The sequence below is a fragment of the Pongo pygmaeus genome, chromosome 1 (assembly GCF_028885625.2).
Source record: "Pongo pygmaeus isolate AG05252 chromosome 1, NHGRI_mPonPyg2-v2.0_pri, whole genome shotgun sequence".
In the NCBI taxonomy this organism is placed as follows: Eukaryota; Metazoa; Chordata; class Mammalia; order Primates; family Hominidae; genus Pongo; species Pongo pygmaeus.
In genome coordinates this window covers 135,027,987-135,047,348 of record NC_072373.2, presented here as the reverse complement: position 1 = coordinate 135,047,348, position 19,362 = coordinate 135,027,987, and the positions used below count along the sequence as shown (strand labels likewise).

Below are 19,362 nucleotides of genomic sequence, written 5' to 3'. Positions count from 1 at the left end.
TAGCAATATAAACTAGCTTTATAACCCTCCTTCTATAAACAGTTTTAAATGCTGTCAGAAATATAACAAAAATACAATTTTATCTGAACCAGAGAGAAGGAAACGGAAGTCCCTAATTGCCACAAACAAGAAGAAAATGAAAAGGGAACAGACAGCCTGTGACATGAAGGTTTGAGGAGGATGACATAATTATTCCAGACACCTAAGGGCTGGTATTTCAGGGCCTCTAAAGGATGGGGAGGAGAAAAGCCTACAAAGAAACAAATTGATAGCTGATATTTCCAAGACAATAACAGCTCCCCTATATCTGAAATTTATTAATAGAAGGCCCTAAGGCCCAGTTCTTAGTCTTCTTCTATTTTCTATCAATCAATCCCTGGGTAATTTTTTTTTCTTTTTTTTTTTTTTTTTTTTGAGACGGGGTCTCGCTCTGTCACCCAGGCTGAAGTGCAGTGGCATGATCTCCACTTCCTGCAACCTCCGCCTCCCGGGTTCAAGCAATTCTCCTGCCTCAGCCTCCTTAGTAGTTGGGATTACAGGCATCAGCCACTGTGCCCGGCCTACTCCCTGGGTAATCTTACCTAGTTTCTTGTTTTACATACCATCACCTATACACAGAAGACTCCAAAATCTATATTATAGACCAGACTTCCCTTCTGAACCTCAGACTCACAGATCCCATTGTATTATCTACATCTTCTCTTATATGTTTACAGATAACCCACAATTACCCCTCCTGATGACCCCTCTAACCTTCCCTGTGTAAGTGGCAACTCCATTCTTCCAGTGGCTCAGGCCAAAAACCTGGGTGCCATCTTCCACTCCTCCTCATTCTCTCACACCCTACATCTTATCTGCCAGCAAATCCTATCAGCTCTGACTTCAAAATATATTGAGAATCTGACTTCCTTCTCCCACATCCACTCCCAGTCTAAGCCATGCTGATCTCTCATTTGGAGCACTGCAATAGCCTCTAAACCCCTCTCCCTGCTTTTGCCCTTCTCCCCTTCAGTTTAGTCAGCGACTAAAGTGATCCTGTCAGATCATGTCCCTCCTCTACCTAAAGCCTCCCAATGCCTCCCCATTTCACTCACTGGAAAAAGCCATCCAAGCCAAAAAATGAACAACAAGGTCTTAAAAGACCCAAGCCTAACATCCTTACCTTAACCTCTGTGACCTCAGATCCTACTCACCTGCTTCCTTCACTTTGGCTACACGGACCCTCTCGCTATTTTACAAACATGCCAGGCACGGCCCCACCTCGGGGCCTTCTTTGCAGTTACTGCTTCCTCTTCCAGAATTCTCTTTCCCCAGATGGCTTAACATCTTACCTCCTTCAGGTCTTCGTCTGAACACCACCTTTCCTGGTCACTACCCGGAAAAAATTACAACCTCCCTTTAACCCTCTGAATCTTCCTATTCCCTTGCCTTGCTTTATTCCTCTTAAAAGTTTTCACTAACACATTATAAATTTTACCTAATTATCTGGTTTATTATCCCGCCACTAGAATGTAGGCTCCATAAGGGCAGAGATTTTTCTGTTTTATTCACTACTGTATTCCTAACACTTAGTAGGTATTCGATAAATATTTGTTAAATAAGTTTGTGAATGCTAAACTTTGTCATGAAGGAAAACTAGAATTCTAATCAAAGGAAGGACAAAATCAAGACACGTTTTCAGGTAAACAAACAAAAACATGAAAAGTCATCATGTGCAGAACTTCCATGAAGGAACTAATGAAATACATACTTCTGAAAGAAAGACATTGAATCCCAAAAAACAAGTAGGATACAAGAAGCAAGGGTAAGAAAGAAAATGCTATATAAATATACATCTAAATAAGCACAACTGCATAAAGCAATAATAATGATAACTAATTTAGGTGGTATAAACACAAATTAGAACCAAAATACTACACAATAATATGTAAGAGGAGAAGGAGTGCTCACAGTTAAAACATTCTAAACGCCTTGTTTAAGATGACAGCAAGAATAAGAAAAAAATAAAATAAAAATAAAAGCTTTGTTTTTCAGGAGGAGGATGGAGATATTATGTTTTTTCCTTTAACTAGTTACTCATGTTAACAATTTAAGAATAATGTGTAACGGGCCGGGCGCAGTGGCTCACACCTGTAATCCTACCACTTTGGGAGGCTGAGGCAGGTGGATCATTTGAGGTCAGGAGTTCGAGACCAGCCTGGGCAACATGATGAGACCTGTCTCTACTAAATATACAAAAATGACTCAGGTGTGGTGGCACATGTCTGTAATCTCAGCTACTCAGAGGCTGAAGCAGGAGAATCGGCTGAACCCGGGAGACACAGGTTGTACTGAGCCAAGATAGCACCACTGCACTCCTGCTTGGGCACCAGAGCAAGACTGCATGTCAAAAAAAAAAAAAAAAAGAGTAATGTCTAAGAGAATAGAATATTTTCCATTTCCAAATGAAAGGAAAGGGGGGGAATAAAGACATTTTCATTAACACAAACAGAAAGCAGCCCAAGGAGGAAAACCAAAAAGATTCCAAGAAAAAGGTCTAAGTAAAAAGGACAAAATAAAATAGGAGAAAGAAATCTAATGCATTAGTAATCACAACAAATGTATATGTACCAAACATGCTAGTTAGAAGACAATTCTCAGTTTTGAATTTTTAAAATTCTGCTATATGTCATTTATAAAAGACACATAAAAAATGCAATAACACACACGAAAAAGTGAAAATAAAGAGGTGGGAAAATATATACCATGCAAACACTAACAAAAAGGAAGCTGGTATTTCTATGTTAACATTAGATAAAATAGAATTTTTTTAAAAAAAAAGCATTATTAGGGATAAAATGGGTCACTTCATAATGATTAAAAATAATTCACTATGTAGAATCAAATTTGAGCTTCATAATGATTAAAAATAATTCACTATGTAGAATCAAATTTGAACTAGAACGCAAAAATATGTACAGAAAGCCAACAAATACAAAGAAAAAAGACCAATTCACAATCACAATTTTTACATACCTGTCTCTGTTTTTTGGGATTTTTGTTTGTTTGTTTGTTTGTTTTTAGAGATGGAGTCTCACTCTGTCACCCAGGCTTGGGTGCAGTGGCATGATCATAGCTCACTGTAACCTCAAACTCCTGGGTTCAAGCAATCCTCCTGCCTTGGCCTCCCACAGTGTTAGGATTACAGGTATGAGCCACAGCACTCAGCCCATGCCTCTCTCTTACTGAATAGATCAAGAAGTCAAAACAATTTATAAAGATATAGAAGATGACTTGAACAATGCAGTAAACATTATGGACATACACAGAACTCTACAACAAACAATGGGGAATATAATTTCTCTTTAAGCACAGAAAATGTACTCAAACTCAAACATACTAGGCTACAAAGTAAGTCTCAACAAATACCAAGGAACTTCTTTTACAAGAACACATTCTCTGCCCACAATGTCGGATTAGAGTTTTACAAAAAGTCCAGCTACATGTTACTTACAGACAACACATCCAAAAAACAAAAGCACATAAAGGTATCTAGTATAAGAACAGAAAGTTAGATATACTGACATCAGAAAAAATATATACTTTAAGAAAAAGCATTTTAAGGATAAAATAAGTCATTAAATACTGTAATCACAAAAAGTTCAACTGACCAGTAGCATGTAACAATTTTAAACTTAAATGCATGTAATAAAATAGTCTCAAGATACACTAAACAAAATTGACACAACTACAAGAAGAAATTAAACCTACCATCACAAAGGGAAATTTCATCATATCTCTTTCAGTAACAGCTAAGTCAAACATACAAAAGTGTTGTCAAGGTCACAGTAGATTTGAACAATACAATTAAAAAGCTTCATTCAATTGTCGTATGTAACAGACCGTTAGAGAATACACATTTTTCTCACTGACACATGTAACAACTGACCACGTGCAACAACATTAAGTAAATTTCAAGGCCATGAAAAAAATCTCAATAATTAAAAAAAACTGGGCCCTATACAGGCCAATTTTCTGACTATCCTGGAACAAAATAATAAATCAGTTTAAAAAATTGTATTTAGAGTTTTATAAAATTTGAAATAATTAAAGGGTCAAAGAAAAATTCATAATGAGAATTTTGTGGTACCTAGAAATTAACAATAATAAAAGTGTTACATATCAAAATTTTTGAGATGCTGTAAAATGTTACCTAATGAGCAATTCATAGTCATACTTGTATTTGAATAAGGGCTGAAAATTAATGAGACAAAGATACAACTTAAAACATTGGAAAGAGAACAACAGTATAAACATAAAATCAGAAGCAATAAGGTTATAAAAATAGAAGGAGAAATTAAATAGAAAATAAGATACAACAGAGAAATCAAAAAGCTAAACATAGAAAAGAATATTAAAATTCCAGCCTGGGCAATATGGTGAAACCCCATCTCTTCCAAAAATACAAGTTAACCAGGCATGGGGCATGTGCCTGTGGTCCCAGATACTTGGGAGGCTGAGGGGGTAAGATCACTGGAGCCCCGCAAGTCAAGGCTGCAGTGAGCTGTGATCGCACCATGGCACTCCAGCCTGGGTGACAGAGCGAGACCTTGTCTCAAACAACAAAAAAAAGAATATTAAAACTGACAAATGTCTGGCTTCAAACAAGCAAAACTAGGAATGGAAAAGGGCACAAACTACAGCTACAGCACAAATTACAAAATAAGAGAATATTATTGCTAGGGTTTAGATCTGTGTCCCCACCAAATCTCATGTCGAATTGTAATCCTCAGTGTTGAAGGAGGGGCCTGGTGGGAGATGACTGGATCATGGGGGTAGAGTTCTCATGAATGGTTGGTCATGATCTCCTTGGTACAGCATAGTGAGTGAGTTCTCAGAAGATCTGTTTGTTTAAAAGTATGTAGCACTTCGCTCCACCCCTTCCTCCTGCTCTGCCCATGTGAAGTGCTGGCTTCTCCTTTGCCTTCTGCCATGATTGTAAGCTTCCTGAGGCCTCCCAAGAAGCAAAAGCTGCTATGCTTCTTGTATAGCTTGCAGAACTGTGAGCCAATTAAACCTCTCTTCTTTTTAAATTACCCAGTCTTGGGTATTTCTTTATAGCAATGCAAGAAAGACTAATACAATTATGAAAATATTTATGTCAATACATTCGCAAATTTACATAAAATGGAAACATTCCTAGAAAAATGTCTTAACAACACTGATTTAAAAAGAAACACAAAGCTTGAAGAGTCCTATAACTATTACAAAAAGAACACATCAGGCCCAGGTGGTTTTGTCTTAGACAAGTTCCGCAAAACTTAAAAATAATCAATTCCATGCTTACACAAATTCCTCCTGAGAATAAAAAGTTGTCTATACTCCACAGCTCATTTGATGAGAGTACTGTAACCTTGATACCAATACCAAAGAAAAGCAGGAGAAAGGAAAAGTACAATCTCACACATGAACATACATTTAAAAATCCAAAACAATATGTTTGCAAACCAAATCTAGCAATGTATTAAAATACAGCACACCATAAACAAACTGAGTTTATTCCAGGAATTCAAGAATAGTTCATACCACGTACTTGGCCATATAAACAAATAAAATGGGAACAACCATATTATCTCACATGCAGAAAAGACATTTGATAAAAATCAACAACCCAGTATGATTTAAGGTAAAACTCTTGGCACATTTTTAAAATCAGAAAGAATACAAGGATGTCCACTACATTATTCTCTATTTGTTACTGTTCGGGAAATTCTGACAAAATAAAATGAGAAAAACAAAAGGTGTAAGGATTAGAAAGAATTAGAACTATCACTATTTGCAGATGATTAGATTATCTTCACTGATAACAAAGATTCATAGCAAATTATCAGCTTTAATTAGAATGTAGCAAGTAGTTCTTCTAAGATTACTATACAAAAATCAAGTGTATTTCTACATACCACCAACATGGAAAATGTCACTTTTAGATACATTACTTTTTTAGATACATTACTTCCAAAAGTAACAAAACAATACAAGATACTTAGAAATAAACACACCAAAGATATGCAAGACTCTTATAAAAACAATTAGAAATGTTACTGAAAAGCATTAAGGAGATCTAAACAATGAAGAGAGAGAGAGAGATGAAGTTTCTGGATAGGAAGACATCATCATATAGATATAAGTTCTCCCCAAACTGATATATTCAATTTAATGCAAATAAAGATATCAAAAAGATTCTTTTGTGAACTTGTCAAAACTAATTTAAAACCCTATGTAAGAAAGAAGAAAAATTAAAACACTTCGGCCGGGTGCGGTGGCTCACACCTGTGGGAGGCCCAGGTGGGTGGATCACAAGGTCAGCAGATCGAGACCATCCTGGTTAACATGGTGAAACCCCGTCTCTACTAAAAATAAAAAATAAAAATAAAAATAAAATTAGCCTGGCGTGGTGGCCAGAGCCTATAGTTCCAGCTACTCGGGAGGCTGAGGCAGGAGAATGGCGTGAACCCGGGAGGCGGAGTTGCAGTGAGCGGAGATGCGCCACTGCACTCCAGCCTGGGCTACAGAGTGAGACTCTGTCTCAAAAAAAAAAACACTTCTGAAGGATAAAGCTAAGGGAATTTGGTACTGGGTGAGGGATAGACAAACAAACCAGTTAACAGAATAGAGAGCTAGGCTGAACAGCTATATATTAGAAGCAGGAAAAAAAACAATAGAGAGCTAAGATACAGACTATACATACACAAAAACTTCACGTATCAGTGGTGGCACTGCAGAAATGGACTGTTGAATAAATGGTGCTGGGCTGGGCCCCTGTTTTGCCACATGGAAATTAGATCTCTTTCAAACATTATACAGAAAAAAATCAATTCCAGATGAATTAAAGACAAGTGTGAAAAGCAAAATGTGGCCAGGCACGGTGGCTCACGTTTGTAATCCTAGCACTTTGGGAGGCCAAGGTGGGCAGATTGCTTGAGTCCAGGAGTTCAAGACCAGCCTGGGCAATGTGGAGAAATTCTGTCTCTACAAAAAATACAAAAATTAGCCAGGTGTGGTGGTGCGCTCCCATAGTCCCAGCAACTTGGAAGGCTGAGGTGGGAGGATTGCCTCAGCTGGGAAGATAGAGGCTGCAGTGAGCTGTGATCACGCCACTGCACTCCAGCCTGGGTGACAGAGTGAGAAATTGTCTCAAAAAAAGAAAAGAAAAATATTAAAACTTCTAGAAAATAACACTTGAGTATAACTCTATGACCTTTAAGTTCTAAGGGAAAATATAAATTTGGATTCCTAAAGGAAAATATAAACATTAAAATCTAAAACTTCTGGCCGAGCGTGGTGGCTCACGCCTGTAATCCCAGCACTTTGGGAAGCCAAGGCGGGCAGATCACGAGGTCAGGAGTTCGAGACCAGCCTGGCCAACATAGTGAAACCCCAACTCTACTAAAAATACAAAAATTAGCTGGGCATGGTGGCGCGCACCTGTAGTCCCAGCTACTAGGAGGCTAAGGCTGGAGAATTGCTTGAACCCAGGAGATGGAGGTTGCAGTGAGCCGAGATCAGGTCACTACACTCCAGCCTGGGCAACAGAGCAAGACTCTGGCTCAAAAAAAAAAAAAAATCTAAAACTTCTCTTCATATAAAACAGTGAAAGAATAAGCAGGAAGAAAATGTATACAGTTTTATATATATATAAATAAATATATATAAATATAAATAAATATATATATACATACACATACACATGCACACAACTCTGTTGTATGGATATGGAAATATATTGTCCATGTAACCTTCCAAGAAATATATATATGCACATGCACACACAGTTAGTCCTCCAGATCTATGGGTTCTGCATCCATGGATTCAATCAACCATGGATCGAAAATATTTGGGGAAAAAAATGGATAACTGTATCTGTACTGGACATGCACAGGCCTTTTTCCCCTTGTCATTATTTCCTAAATAATACAGTATAACAACTATTTACATAGTATTTACACTGTATTATGTATTATAAATAATCTGAAGGTTATTTAAAGTATATGGGAGGATGAGCAATGTGCAAATACTACATCATCTTATAAAAGGGACTTGAGCATCTGCGGATTTTGGCATCCATGCAAGGTCATGAAAATACATGCACACACACATGCACACACAGATGGTCATTTCTCCTTAGATGACCATCTGTGTGTGTGTGTGTGTGTGTGTAGATATATACATATGACCTATATATAATATGAAAAAGGATTAGTTTACAGAATAGACAAGTAGAAAAAAGAGAAGAAAATGGTCCTAAATTGAAGAAAGATCATAACAGTCCACTGAATTCAAGAAAGAATTAATAAGAAAACAGACATGTAGACATGGCCTGATTAAAATTCAGAATTCTAAGGAAAAAGAATCAAACTAGGATCAAACATCTTTTCTGGAACTCTGACTGCTGGAAGAGAATGGAATAGTATTTACACACTCTGAGAGGAAAAAATTGTGGAATTACAATTAGTATTATACATCAAGCCAAACAACTGTAAGGATATTATGTCACAACAAAGATATCTTCAGGCCAGGCACGGTGGGATCACCCCTGTAATCCCAGCACTTCGGGAGGCCAAGGTGGGCAGATCATTAGGTCAGGACATCGAGACCATCCTGGCCAACATGGTGAAACACCGTCTCTACTAAAAATACAAAAATTAGCTGGGCATGGTGACGCATGCCTGTAATCCCAGCCATTTGGGAGGCTGAGGCAGGAGAATCACTTGAACCAGGGAACTGGAAGTTGCCGTGAGCCAAGATCATGCCACTGCACTCCTGCCTGGCAAAAAAGTGAGGCTTCATCCGAAAAAAAAAAAAAAAAAAGATATTTTCAGAGATGATAGCCGGCGTAGTGGCTCATGCCTGTAATCCCAGCATTTTGGGAGGCCGAGGCGGTCAGATCACTTGAGGTCAGAAGTTTGAGACCAGCCTGGCCAACATGGCAAAATCCCATCTTTACTAATAATACCAAAAAAAATAGCTGGGCATCATGGCACATGTCTGTAATCCTGACTACTCGGGAGTCTGAGTCAGGAGAATCACCTGAACCCAGGAAGTGGAGGTTGTGGTGAGCTGAGATAGCGCCACTGCACTCCAGCCTGGACAACAGAGTGAGATTCATTCTTAAAAAAAAAAAAGATAGATACTTTCAGAGCTGAAAAGACTCTGGAAATATACTGTCCATATAACCTTTCTTAAAAAAAAAAAAAATACTGAAGGAAACACTTGAGCCAAATAGAAAACAAAATGAAATCAGAAGACATGGTATATAAGCAACAGTGGTAAGTTAAGACTATATAACTGTTGATGTTATGATGATATTTAATTAAAAAGTGATACTTGAGCTAGGAGAAAGCTAATGAAAATCTATTCTAGAGTTTTTTAAATTTTATTTTCTTTCCTCTCATTCTCGACATTTCATGATTCTTTTTCCTCATATTTGCCTTATTGCCTGGAGAATTCCTTTAGCCTGACTTTCAATTCACGAATAAGGTTTTCGGCTATATTTAACCTGATAATTACTGACTCAGAACTTTTAATTTTGATAAGCACTTTGTTTTAATTTCCAAGGAATCTTTCTTGTTTTAACATTGCTTCCCTTATAAAAAAAGATTATTCTTGGCCGGGCGCAGTGGCTCATGCCTGTAATCCCAGCACTTTGAGAGGCTGAGGTGAGTGGATCACAAGGTCAGGAGTTCGAGACCAGCCTGGCCAACATGGTGAAACCCCGTCTCTACTAAAAATACAAAAATTAGTTGGGCGTGGTGGCGGGCACCTGTAGTCCAAGCTACTAGGGTGACTGAGGCAGGAGAATCGTTTGAACCCGGGCAGTGGAGGTTGCAGTGAGCTGAGATCATATCATTGCACTCTAACCTGGGTGACACGGCGAGACTCTGTCTCAAAAAAAAAAAAAGAAAAATAAAAAAACAGATTATTCTTGTTTATTTGGAATATCTCCTTGAATTTCAGTGATAATATGAAATTTTAAAAGTTATTTTCTTTTTTTCTTCCTCTTTTTAAGTTTCTTGTGATCACCCAGGAGCTAAAAAGTTATTTTGTTTCTATGTTAACTTTTGGGAGGGGCCCTTTGTTTTGAATCTGTTAATTATCTTCACAATATCTAATCATATTTTGTTTTCAGCTTATTATAAATGAAAGTCTAGATTAGTGTCATCTGATAGAACTTTCTGCAATGATAAAAATGTTCTATTCTATATGATCCAAAATGGTAGCTACTAGCCACATGTGGCTACTGAGCATTAGAAATGAGGCTAGTGCAACCGAGGGACCAAATTTTAAATTTTACTTAGTTTTAATTAATTTAAATTGAAATACAGGTAGCCACATATGGCTAGTGGCTACTATACTGGACAGTGCAGGTCTAGATTGTTAATTATACTTGGCTAATATGGGCTCTTCCAGCAAATGTATTGATCACTATTGATTTCTTCAGCAAGACCCCACCTTTTCCTAGTCTGGTGAGCTCCATGGAAGCTACAAAAGATGGCTGAGCTGAAGTGTAGAAAAAGACCAGTAGGGAAACCCCCCAACCTTAGTAAGGCTTGGCAGGAAGGTGTCTGTCTCTGCCTCTTTGGTGTCTATCTCGATCTCTTTCTGTCCCTCACCACCCTCCTACACACACACACACACACACACACACACACACACTGTTGGCAGGAAGGTGTCTGTCTCTGCCTCTTTGGTGTCTATCTCGATCTCTTTCTGTCCTTCACCACCCTCCTACACACACACACACACACACACACACACACACACACACACACACACACACACACTGTGGTACCCAGTGGTGGCCAGCAGAAATGTTCACGCTATCTTCCTCAACAGCTCATCTGCATCTCTGCAGAGCTCTTCCCAGCTTCAGGTTCATGAGTAGAGGCTCTTTTAGGAATGGAGTAGAATTTTCTCTCTAACAGTGGCTGCATTTCCCCAGTAGGCAAGTGTTAGTAAAAGGAAGTTGAACAGAGATGCTCAGTCCTACATTGCACTTCGAAAATACAAAATAATGGCACTATAAAAATCCAAAATCTGGCTGGGCACAGTGGCTCACGCCTGTAATCCCAGCACTTTGGGAGGCCGAGGCGGGCAGATCACGAGGTCAGGAGATCGAGACCATCCTGGGCAACATGGCGAAACCCTGTATCTACTAAAAAAAAAAAAATTAGCCAGGCATGATAGCAGGCGCCTGTTCTCCCAGCTACTCAGGAGGCTGAGGCAGGAGAATCGCTTGAACCTGGGAGGCGGAGGCTGCTACAGTGAGCCGAGATCACACCACTGCACTCCAGCCTGGATGACAAAGTGAGACTCCGTTTAAAAAAAAAAAAAACAAATAAATAAAAATAAAAATCCAAAATATTTGGCTTTCTTATTAATGTGAAGCAAACCCAACTTACTTGGTTCTAAGTGTTGTGATGCATGGTATATAACAATCTTCCAAATGTTTCACTAAACCATGAAATCATTCAGTAAATAAACAATACATATGGTGACAGACCAAGAGGGAAATACTTAATACATATGCTAAATTAAAAATAGAGCCTCCAAATTAGATGCAACTTCAGAAACAACCTGCACACTAGTAGTTGGGTCAAACCAAAGATACCTGCTCCTTATGCTGAAAAACACAGTAACAATTTTGTGATTATTTTGCTCTTTGTGCATTTTTAAGTGCTCTATACCACTGGTAAACTAGACTTTTCACATTATTCTTATGTGAAAAGTCATCATCATTTTCTCCAAATTCTCTACCATTTCTCAAATACACCCTAAGATAAGAGATTAAATGACATTTTTAGTCTCCGATGCCTTAGATGAGAATTTCCAGGGCACTATTCTCCTACTAAGTCTTTTGAATTGGAAAATAATACACAAAAGCAGCAGGGTAGTTATGTAGAAGCAAAGGCATTGGAGGAGACGTCTAGGTATGTGACACATATTTGGCAGGACTCTGGTTGAGTTATTTACACCTTTGAGGCTCAATTTTTCTCATTTGTAAAATAAGGATACTATTATCTGTCTCACAATAATGAAAGGAACACTTACTAGTATACTCAATAGTCTCTATTTTCTCCTTTTACACTTAAAAAAATCACCTGCTATTTCTAGACTTTCACACTTTCTAAAAGGGAAAGGTTGTTGTTTTGCATTATATGTCAAAGAGACTTTCCTGGCCGGGTGCGGTGGCTCATGCCTGTAATCCCAGCACTTGGGAGGCCAAGGTGGGAAGATCACTTGAGATCAGGATTTCGAGACCAGCCTGGCCAACACGGTGAAACCCTGGCTCTACTAAAATACAAAAATTAGCCAGGCGTGGTGGCACATGCCTGTAGTCCCAGCTACTCTCAGGAGGCTGAGGCAGGAGAATCACTTGAACCTGGGAGACGGAGGTTGCAGTGAGCCGAGATTGTGAGAATGCACTCCAGCCTGGGTAACAGAGCTAGATTCCAAGATTCTATCTCAAAAAAAAAAAAAGAAAAGAAAAGAGAGAGACTTTCCTAAAATAGTTCAATGTAAATATTTACATTCAGTGAACTACTGTCCCCCTAAAATGCATGTCCACCCGGAATCTACGAATGTGACCTTATTTAGAAATAAGATCACTGCAGTATGATCAAGTTAAGAAGAGGTCCTTCTGAATTAGAGTTGGTCCTAAATCCAACCGGTATCCTCATAAAAAAGGCATGTGAAGACAGAGATACAGAAAAGGTCATATGATGGTGGAAGCCAAGATTAGAGTGACGTAGCTGCAAGCTAAGGAAGGCCAAACATTGCTGGCAACCACTAGAAGCCAGGAGGAAGCAAGGAAGGATTCTTCTTCAGAACCTCCAGAGGGAGTATGGCCCCATGACACCTTGATTTCAGACTTCTACCCTGCGGAACTATGAGAAAATACATTTCTATTGTTTTAAGCCACCCAGTTTACGGGTGGCAAAAACCCAGTTTTGTTACAGCAACCCTAAGAAACTAATACAGTATTGATTCCTAAAACAAAAACGAAATCATTTTGGCTTATTTCCACAGAGGAAAAAAAGTACCACACATTTTGCTATAGCTGAATGATAGCCAGCAGATTTATATCCCGATCTTGTTTGACGTGGATTTTTGAGAATACATTTTAGTAGTATGTTAGTTGGGGATAATGTTTACAAATGACCAAAAGTTAATTCAAACAGGCTTAAGAGTGTGTGTGTGTGTGTGTGACAAAGGTGGGAACAAAGGGAGTGGGGTAGGGTTCTAGGAGTGGATCCTGATTTCCCAAGAAAAGAACCACCAACCCAGGACCAACACAGCTATAGCAGGACCTCTTGACTCACTGAAGGCAGCTCCAGATACTGGCTTCTCCTCTCTTCCTGTACATTATCTTCATTCTTCTATCTATAGACTACCTTTATCTTCTAAGTGAAAACATGACTGTCAGCAGCTTTCAAGCTTTATCATTTACAGAGCTTGCCTGAAGACAGACTGATTCCATTCTCTAGGTCTCCAAGCTCAAAAAGCTCAGAGAAAGACTTCGATTGGTCTGAATTAGGCCAGCTGTCCACCCCTGAACTATCCAAAGCAGCCCTGCAGCTGGGCCGTTCCCAGAGAGAGGGATGGATAAAGGCACTCACTCTACACAAGGAACAGTTTCCTTCCTTAATAAAGAAGTAGTTTCACTTAAAAAAAAAAAATCTCTAAACAGTGACTAAAACGCTAAAATGAAGTGAGCAACCAGGGGTAAAGAAGTACTAATAATTTCAAAGGCAGACACAAATATGATTTGGAGAAGAAACAGCAGTGACAGATAAATTATCAATAAACGTAACACATTGATAGAGAGCTTTAATGAAGAGCCAATAAGCACATGAACTGGATACTTTGTGTATGTAAGTATAAATAAAATAATTTTCACTACTGGAATTCAATGAAAAACCGCTTTCTCTATTTAAAAGAATAAAAATATGCAAAAAATTAAGCAACCATTTTTTTTCCTTCAACTTTTAAGTTCCAGGGTACGTGCGCAGGATGTGCAGGTTTACTACATAGGTAAACATGTGCCATGGTGGTTTGCTGCACAAATTAATCCATCACCTAGGTATTAAGCCCAGCATCCATTAACTATTCTTCCTGATGCTCTACCTCCCCCAACCCCTCCCTTCAACAGGCCCCAGTGTGTGTTGTTCCCCCATATGTATCCATGTAGTCTCATCATTCAGCTCCTACTTACAAGTGAAAACATGTGGTATTTAGTTTTCTGTTCCTGTATTAGTTTGCTGAGGATAACGGCTTCTGGCTCCATCCATGCCCCTGCAAAGGACATGATCTTGTTCCTTTTTATTGCTGCATAGTATTCCATAGTGTATATGTACCACATTTTCTTTATCCATTCTATCATTGATGGGCATTTGGGTTGATTCCATGTCTTTGCTATTGTGAATAGTGCTGCAGTGAACATATGTGTGCATGTATCTTTACAACAGAATGATTTACATTCCTTTGGGTATATACCCAGTAATGGGATTGCTAGGTCAAGTGGTATTTCTGCCTCTAGATTTCTGAGGAATCGCCACACTATCTTCCACAATGGTTGAACTAATTTACATTCACACCAATAGTGTAAAAGCATTCCTTTTTCTCCACAACCTCACCAACATCTGTTGTTTCTGGACTTTTTAATAATCGCCATTCTGAGTGGTGTGAGTTGGTATCTCATTGTGGTTTTGATTTGCATTTCTCTAATCATCAGTGATGTTGAGCTTTCTTTCATATGTTTGTTGGCTGCATGAATGTCTTCTTTTGAGAAGTGTCTGTTCATGTCCTTTGCCCACTTTTTAATAACAGTTTTTTTCTTGTAAATTTAAGTTCCTTGTAGACTCTGTATATTAGACCTTTGTCAGATGGACATATTGCAAAAATTTTCTCCAATCCTGTAGGTTGTCTGTTCACTCTGATGAGCTTCTTTTGCTGTGCACAAGCTCTTTAGTTTAATTAGATCCCATTTTTCAATTTTTACTTTTGTTGCAATTGCTTTTGGCATTTTCATCATAAAATCTTTGCCCATGCCTGTGTCCTGAATACTACTGCTTAGATTTTCTTCTAGGGTTTTTATAATTTTGGGTTTTACATTTATGTCTTTAATCCACCTTGAGTTAGTTTCTGCATAAAGTGTAAGGAAGGAATACAGTTTCAATTTTCTGCATATGGCTAGCCAGTTCAACTCCTTGCAAAATAGAAAATTCTTTCCCCATTGCTCGTTTTTATCAGGTTTGTAGATCAGATGGTTGTAAATGTGTGGTCTTATTTCTGAGTTCTCTATTCTGTTCCATTGGTCTGTATCTGTTTTTGTATAAGTATCACGCTGTTTTGGTTACTGTAGCCTTGTAGTATAGTTTGAAGTCAGGTAGCATGATGCCTCAAGCTTTGTTCTTTTTGCTTAGGATTGTCTTGGCTATTTGGGCTCCTTTTTGGTTCCATATGAATTTTAAAATAGTTTCTTATAATTCTGTGAAGAATGTAAATGGTGGTTTAATGGGAATAGCATTGAATCTATAAATTACTTTGGGCAGTATAGCCATTTTCACAATATTGATTCTTCCTATCCATGAGCATGGAATGTATTTCCATTTGTTTGTGTCCTCTCTGATTTCACTGAGCAGTGGTTTGTAGCTCTCCTTGAAGAGGTCTTTCACTTCCCTTGTTAGCTATATTCCTAGGTATTTTATTCTTTTTGTAGTGATTGTGAATAGGAGTTCATTCATGATTTGGGTTTCGGCTTGCCTATTGTTGGTGTATAGGAATGCTAGTGATTCTGCACATTGATTTTGTTTCCTGAGACTTGGCTAAAGTTGCTTATCAGCTTAAGAAGTTTTTGGGCTGAGACAATGGGATTTTCTAGATATAGGATCATGTCACCTGCAAACAAGGATAATTTGACTTCCTCTCTCCCTATCTGAATACACTTCATTTCTTTCTCTTTCCTGATTGCCCTGGCCAGAACTTCCAATACTATGTTGAATAGGAGTGGTGAGAGAGGGCATCTTTGTCTCGTGCCGGTTTTCAAGGGGAATGCTTCCAGCTTTTGTCCATTCAGTATGATATTGGCTCTGGGTTTGTCATATATGGCTCTTATTATTTTGAGGTATGTTCCTTCAATACCTAGTTTATTGACAGTTTTTAACATGAAAGGATGTTGAATTTTATCAAAGGCCTTTTCTGTGTCTATTGAGATAATTATGTGGTTTTTGTCTTTAGTTCTGTTTATGTGATGAATTACATTTCTTGATTTGCATTTGTGGAATCAACCTTGCATCCCGGGTATGAAGCCAACTTGATCATGGTGGATAAACTTTTTGATGTGCTAAGCAACCATTTTTTAATTTGAAGATTTATTTTATAGAAATTCATATCTTTTGGTAGCAAAGGAAATGTATTTCATCACCAGCAAACATTTGACTGCCATTGTGGGTAGGGCACTGAAGTGCCATGAGATTATTTCTGGAGACAATTAATGTACAACTTGTAATTTTCTTAGAAATAGAAATTGTCACTTACCATGTTACTAGGGTCTTTATCAGCTCGATCTAGCTCAAAAGAATTTATTTTATTGGCACTCATTTCATCAGTGTCAGCAATGACATAATGTCTAGGTGAGTAGGCACTGGACAAGCTCCCAAGCAGCCTCAGGATCTCGGTGGTATGCCCACCTGGAAAAAATATCAGAAGTCCTAAGATTAAGAAACCCACAATGGACACATCCATTTGACCATGTTATACCAATATTACGGTTTCAGGTTGGGGGGGCACTGTAATTGCATATTTCTCAGAAGACACAAGGAACATTTGAAAACAATAAATCTATGCCCTTGTATAAATACAACTTTTATATCAAAAGCAGATAATACACGTATAAAAATAAAATCAGCACTAGCAGTAGGTACTAAGGAAGGCACAAAACAGTATAAGACATAGCTCTTATAAGACTGGTAAGAAAGGGGCAAGACACATATATGAAGACAAAGAAGATGCAAGACAGTAAGAAAAACTAAAATGTGAAGGGTAAGCAAATGGTTATGAAAAATCAATGCCTTAAGAATAAGGAAGAACCCCGGAAAAGGCTGAGATGACGCGAAAGGTGAAGATAATGGAGAGATAGCAGTAGGGAGGCCACTGGGTGGAGATGGGGATTGTTAGGGCATGAGATGACAAGATCTGAAACATGTGTTCAAAGAGTGGTAGGAATACTGGGAAGAAGAGTACAGGTGAAATAAGGTCACGAAAGCAGGATGGGAAAAGGGAAGCCAGTCACTGAAGGTTCTATGTAGAGAAGTAAGGTGAAGGGGGCATAAGCGCTGACCAGCAGGGCTTGGGCCTTCCTAAGAAACATTTTTTGTTCACCACTGTAACCCCAGCTCCTATCAGAGGTCTCAGCACACTGCAGGTCCTCAAATATTTATCAGCTTCACCAAATGAGTAATGTTCAGTTTCTGAAGTCATATAATCTCCAAAATTTTGATACATTAATTTCGAAAGCATAAATTTAAAAATCAACTATGTTCATTGAGACAATGAAAACATTGTTCACGAAAACAACAATAGAATATCTACCTATCCATAAACCATTTAAGCAAAACAGTCAAACTCCTTATCAAGGAGCCCTATCACACCTATTTCAGTCTCGTTTCACAAGCTCTGTGCCTCAGTCAGGTTGATGTCTTTAACATTCTCTGCATTCATCTGATTGTTACTCACTCCTTGCCTCTGGTCATGCTGCTCCCCCTACCTACAAGGCTTCCTCCACCCCACCTCCCTTATTGCTGTAAAAAAGAGTATATAGTGATACAAGAACACAAACAAAGATAAATTAAACATGAGTTTCCCCCCAACACAAATTCCCTCCACCCCCTCACCTCCCCCTAGGTGGAGTTTCACGCTTGTTGCCCAGGCTGGAATACAATGGTGTGATCCCGGCTCACTGCAACCTCCACCTCCCAGGTTCAGGCAACTCTCCTGCCTCAGCCTCCCGAGTAGCTGCAATTACATGCGTGCGCTAGCACGCCCGGCTAATTTTTGTATTTTTAGTAGAGACAGAGTTTCACCATGTTAGTCAGACTGGTCTTGAACTCCTGACCTCAGGTGATCCACCCACCCGGCCTCTCAAAGTACTGGGATTACAGGCGTGAGCCACCATGCCAGGCCCACATTTTTTTTTTTTTAATAGTAGAAAGGAAAGGATTTCGTTCTAGATTCCAGAAGGAATTATATATAGAAACAAATTTGGCATAGATTTAGTGTGAATTTCAGGAATTAAAATCATACATTAGCTTTATAACCTGTCACCCATCTTCTTGACTGAGGCATATAATTTACACATCTGGTTTATATTCATTTTAGTATCTTTGGTTTAGTTTCGAAAAAAAAACAAAAAAGTTAGGCCAGGTGTGGTGGCTCACGCCTGTAATCCCAGCTACTCAGGAGGCTGAGGCAGGAGAATCACTTGAGACTGCACTCCAGCCTGGGCAACAGAGCGATACTCTGTCTCAAAAAAGAAAAAAAAAAACAAGTGGTGGTACTACAAGTAGGTATTTGTTTTCACAGCTGGAATAATTAAGGATAAAACCTCATATCCACAACATCTTCCACTACAATTAAAACTTCATTATACCTGCCTTAATAGTCTTTTTTTTCCTCTTTTTTTTTTTTTTTTTTTTTAAGGAAACCCTCAATGAATACTGTGAAAGTTGTCAGGATAAAAATAGAGTCACTTGTGACAAAATGGAGCTGGGAAAGGCCATGAAGGAAGGGTTCTTAATGCTCAATCGCCTGAAAACAAGAACCGTTACAAAAGACTATACCAAAACCACAACCTTGTATAAAGGCCACTGCAACCTTATGCAAAAAAAATACTTCTGCAAGGACATCTGCCCAGCAGCTGCCTGTCTAACCTTGGACTGATGCCACCCTTATTATTGATCCCTGTAAGCAAGGATAATTGTTTCAAAACAACTTATGTAACCCTCCCCATTTTAGCTTTAAAAATCGCTGTCTTCCCTTGCCTCTTTGAATGTGCCCATAGTTTACTCGGCATGTGTGTTCCACACTACAGTGCTTACTCTTGAATACACTTATTATCTTTGGGGAATCTCTCTCTCTTATTTAGCTTGACAGTATATTAACTGAAAATTTAAACTTGTTACTGAATAAAGTCATTAAAATGATGGATTTTGTCTTCCATTTTACTCTTTTTTTTTTTTTTTTTTTTTTTTTGAGATGGAGTTTCTCTCTTGTCGCCCAGGCTGGAGTGCGATGGCGTGATCTCGGCTCACTGCAACCTCCGCCTAC

General features: G+C 38.6%; 1 protein-coding gene and 1 long non-coding RNA gene across 3 annotated transcripts in view; one reads left to right on the top strand and one right to left on the bottom strand.

Annotated features, from left to right (window-relative positions):
- Positions 1–19,362, bottom strand: part of ALG14 (ALG14 UDP-N-acetylglucosaminyltransferase subunit) — a 94,028-nt gene that overhangs the window by 68,775 nt on the left and 5,891 nt on the right. For both annotated transcript variants that reach the window (XM_054455416.2, XM_054455426.2), the window contains exon 2: positions 16,576–16,727. In XM_054455416.2, the coding sequence (XP_054311391.1) occupies positions 16,576–16,727 (152 nt within the window). The remainder of the gene's footprint in view (positions 1–16,575; positions 16,728–19,362) is intronic.
- Positions 13,327–19,238, top strand: LOC129016251 (uncharacterized). The gene is made up of 2 exons (XR_008494752.1): positions 13,327–13,910; positions 18,736–19,238. It is a non-coding gene; the product is annotated as an uncharacterized LOC129016251 (long non-coding RNA).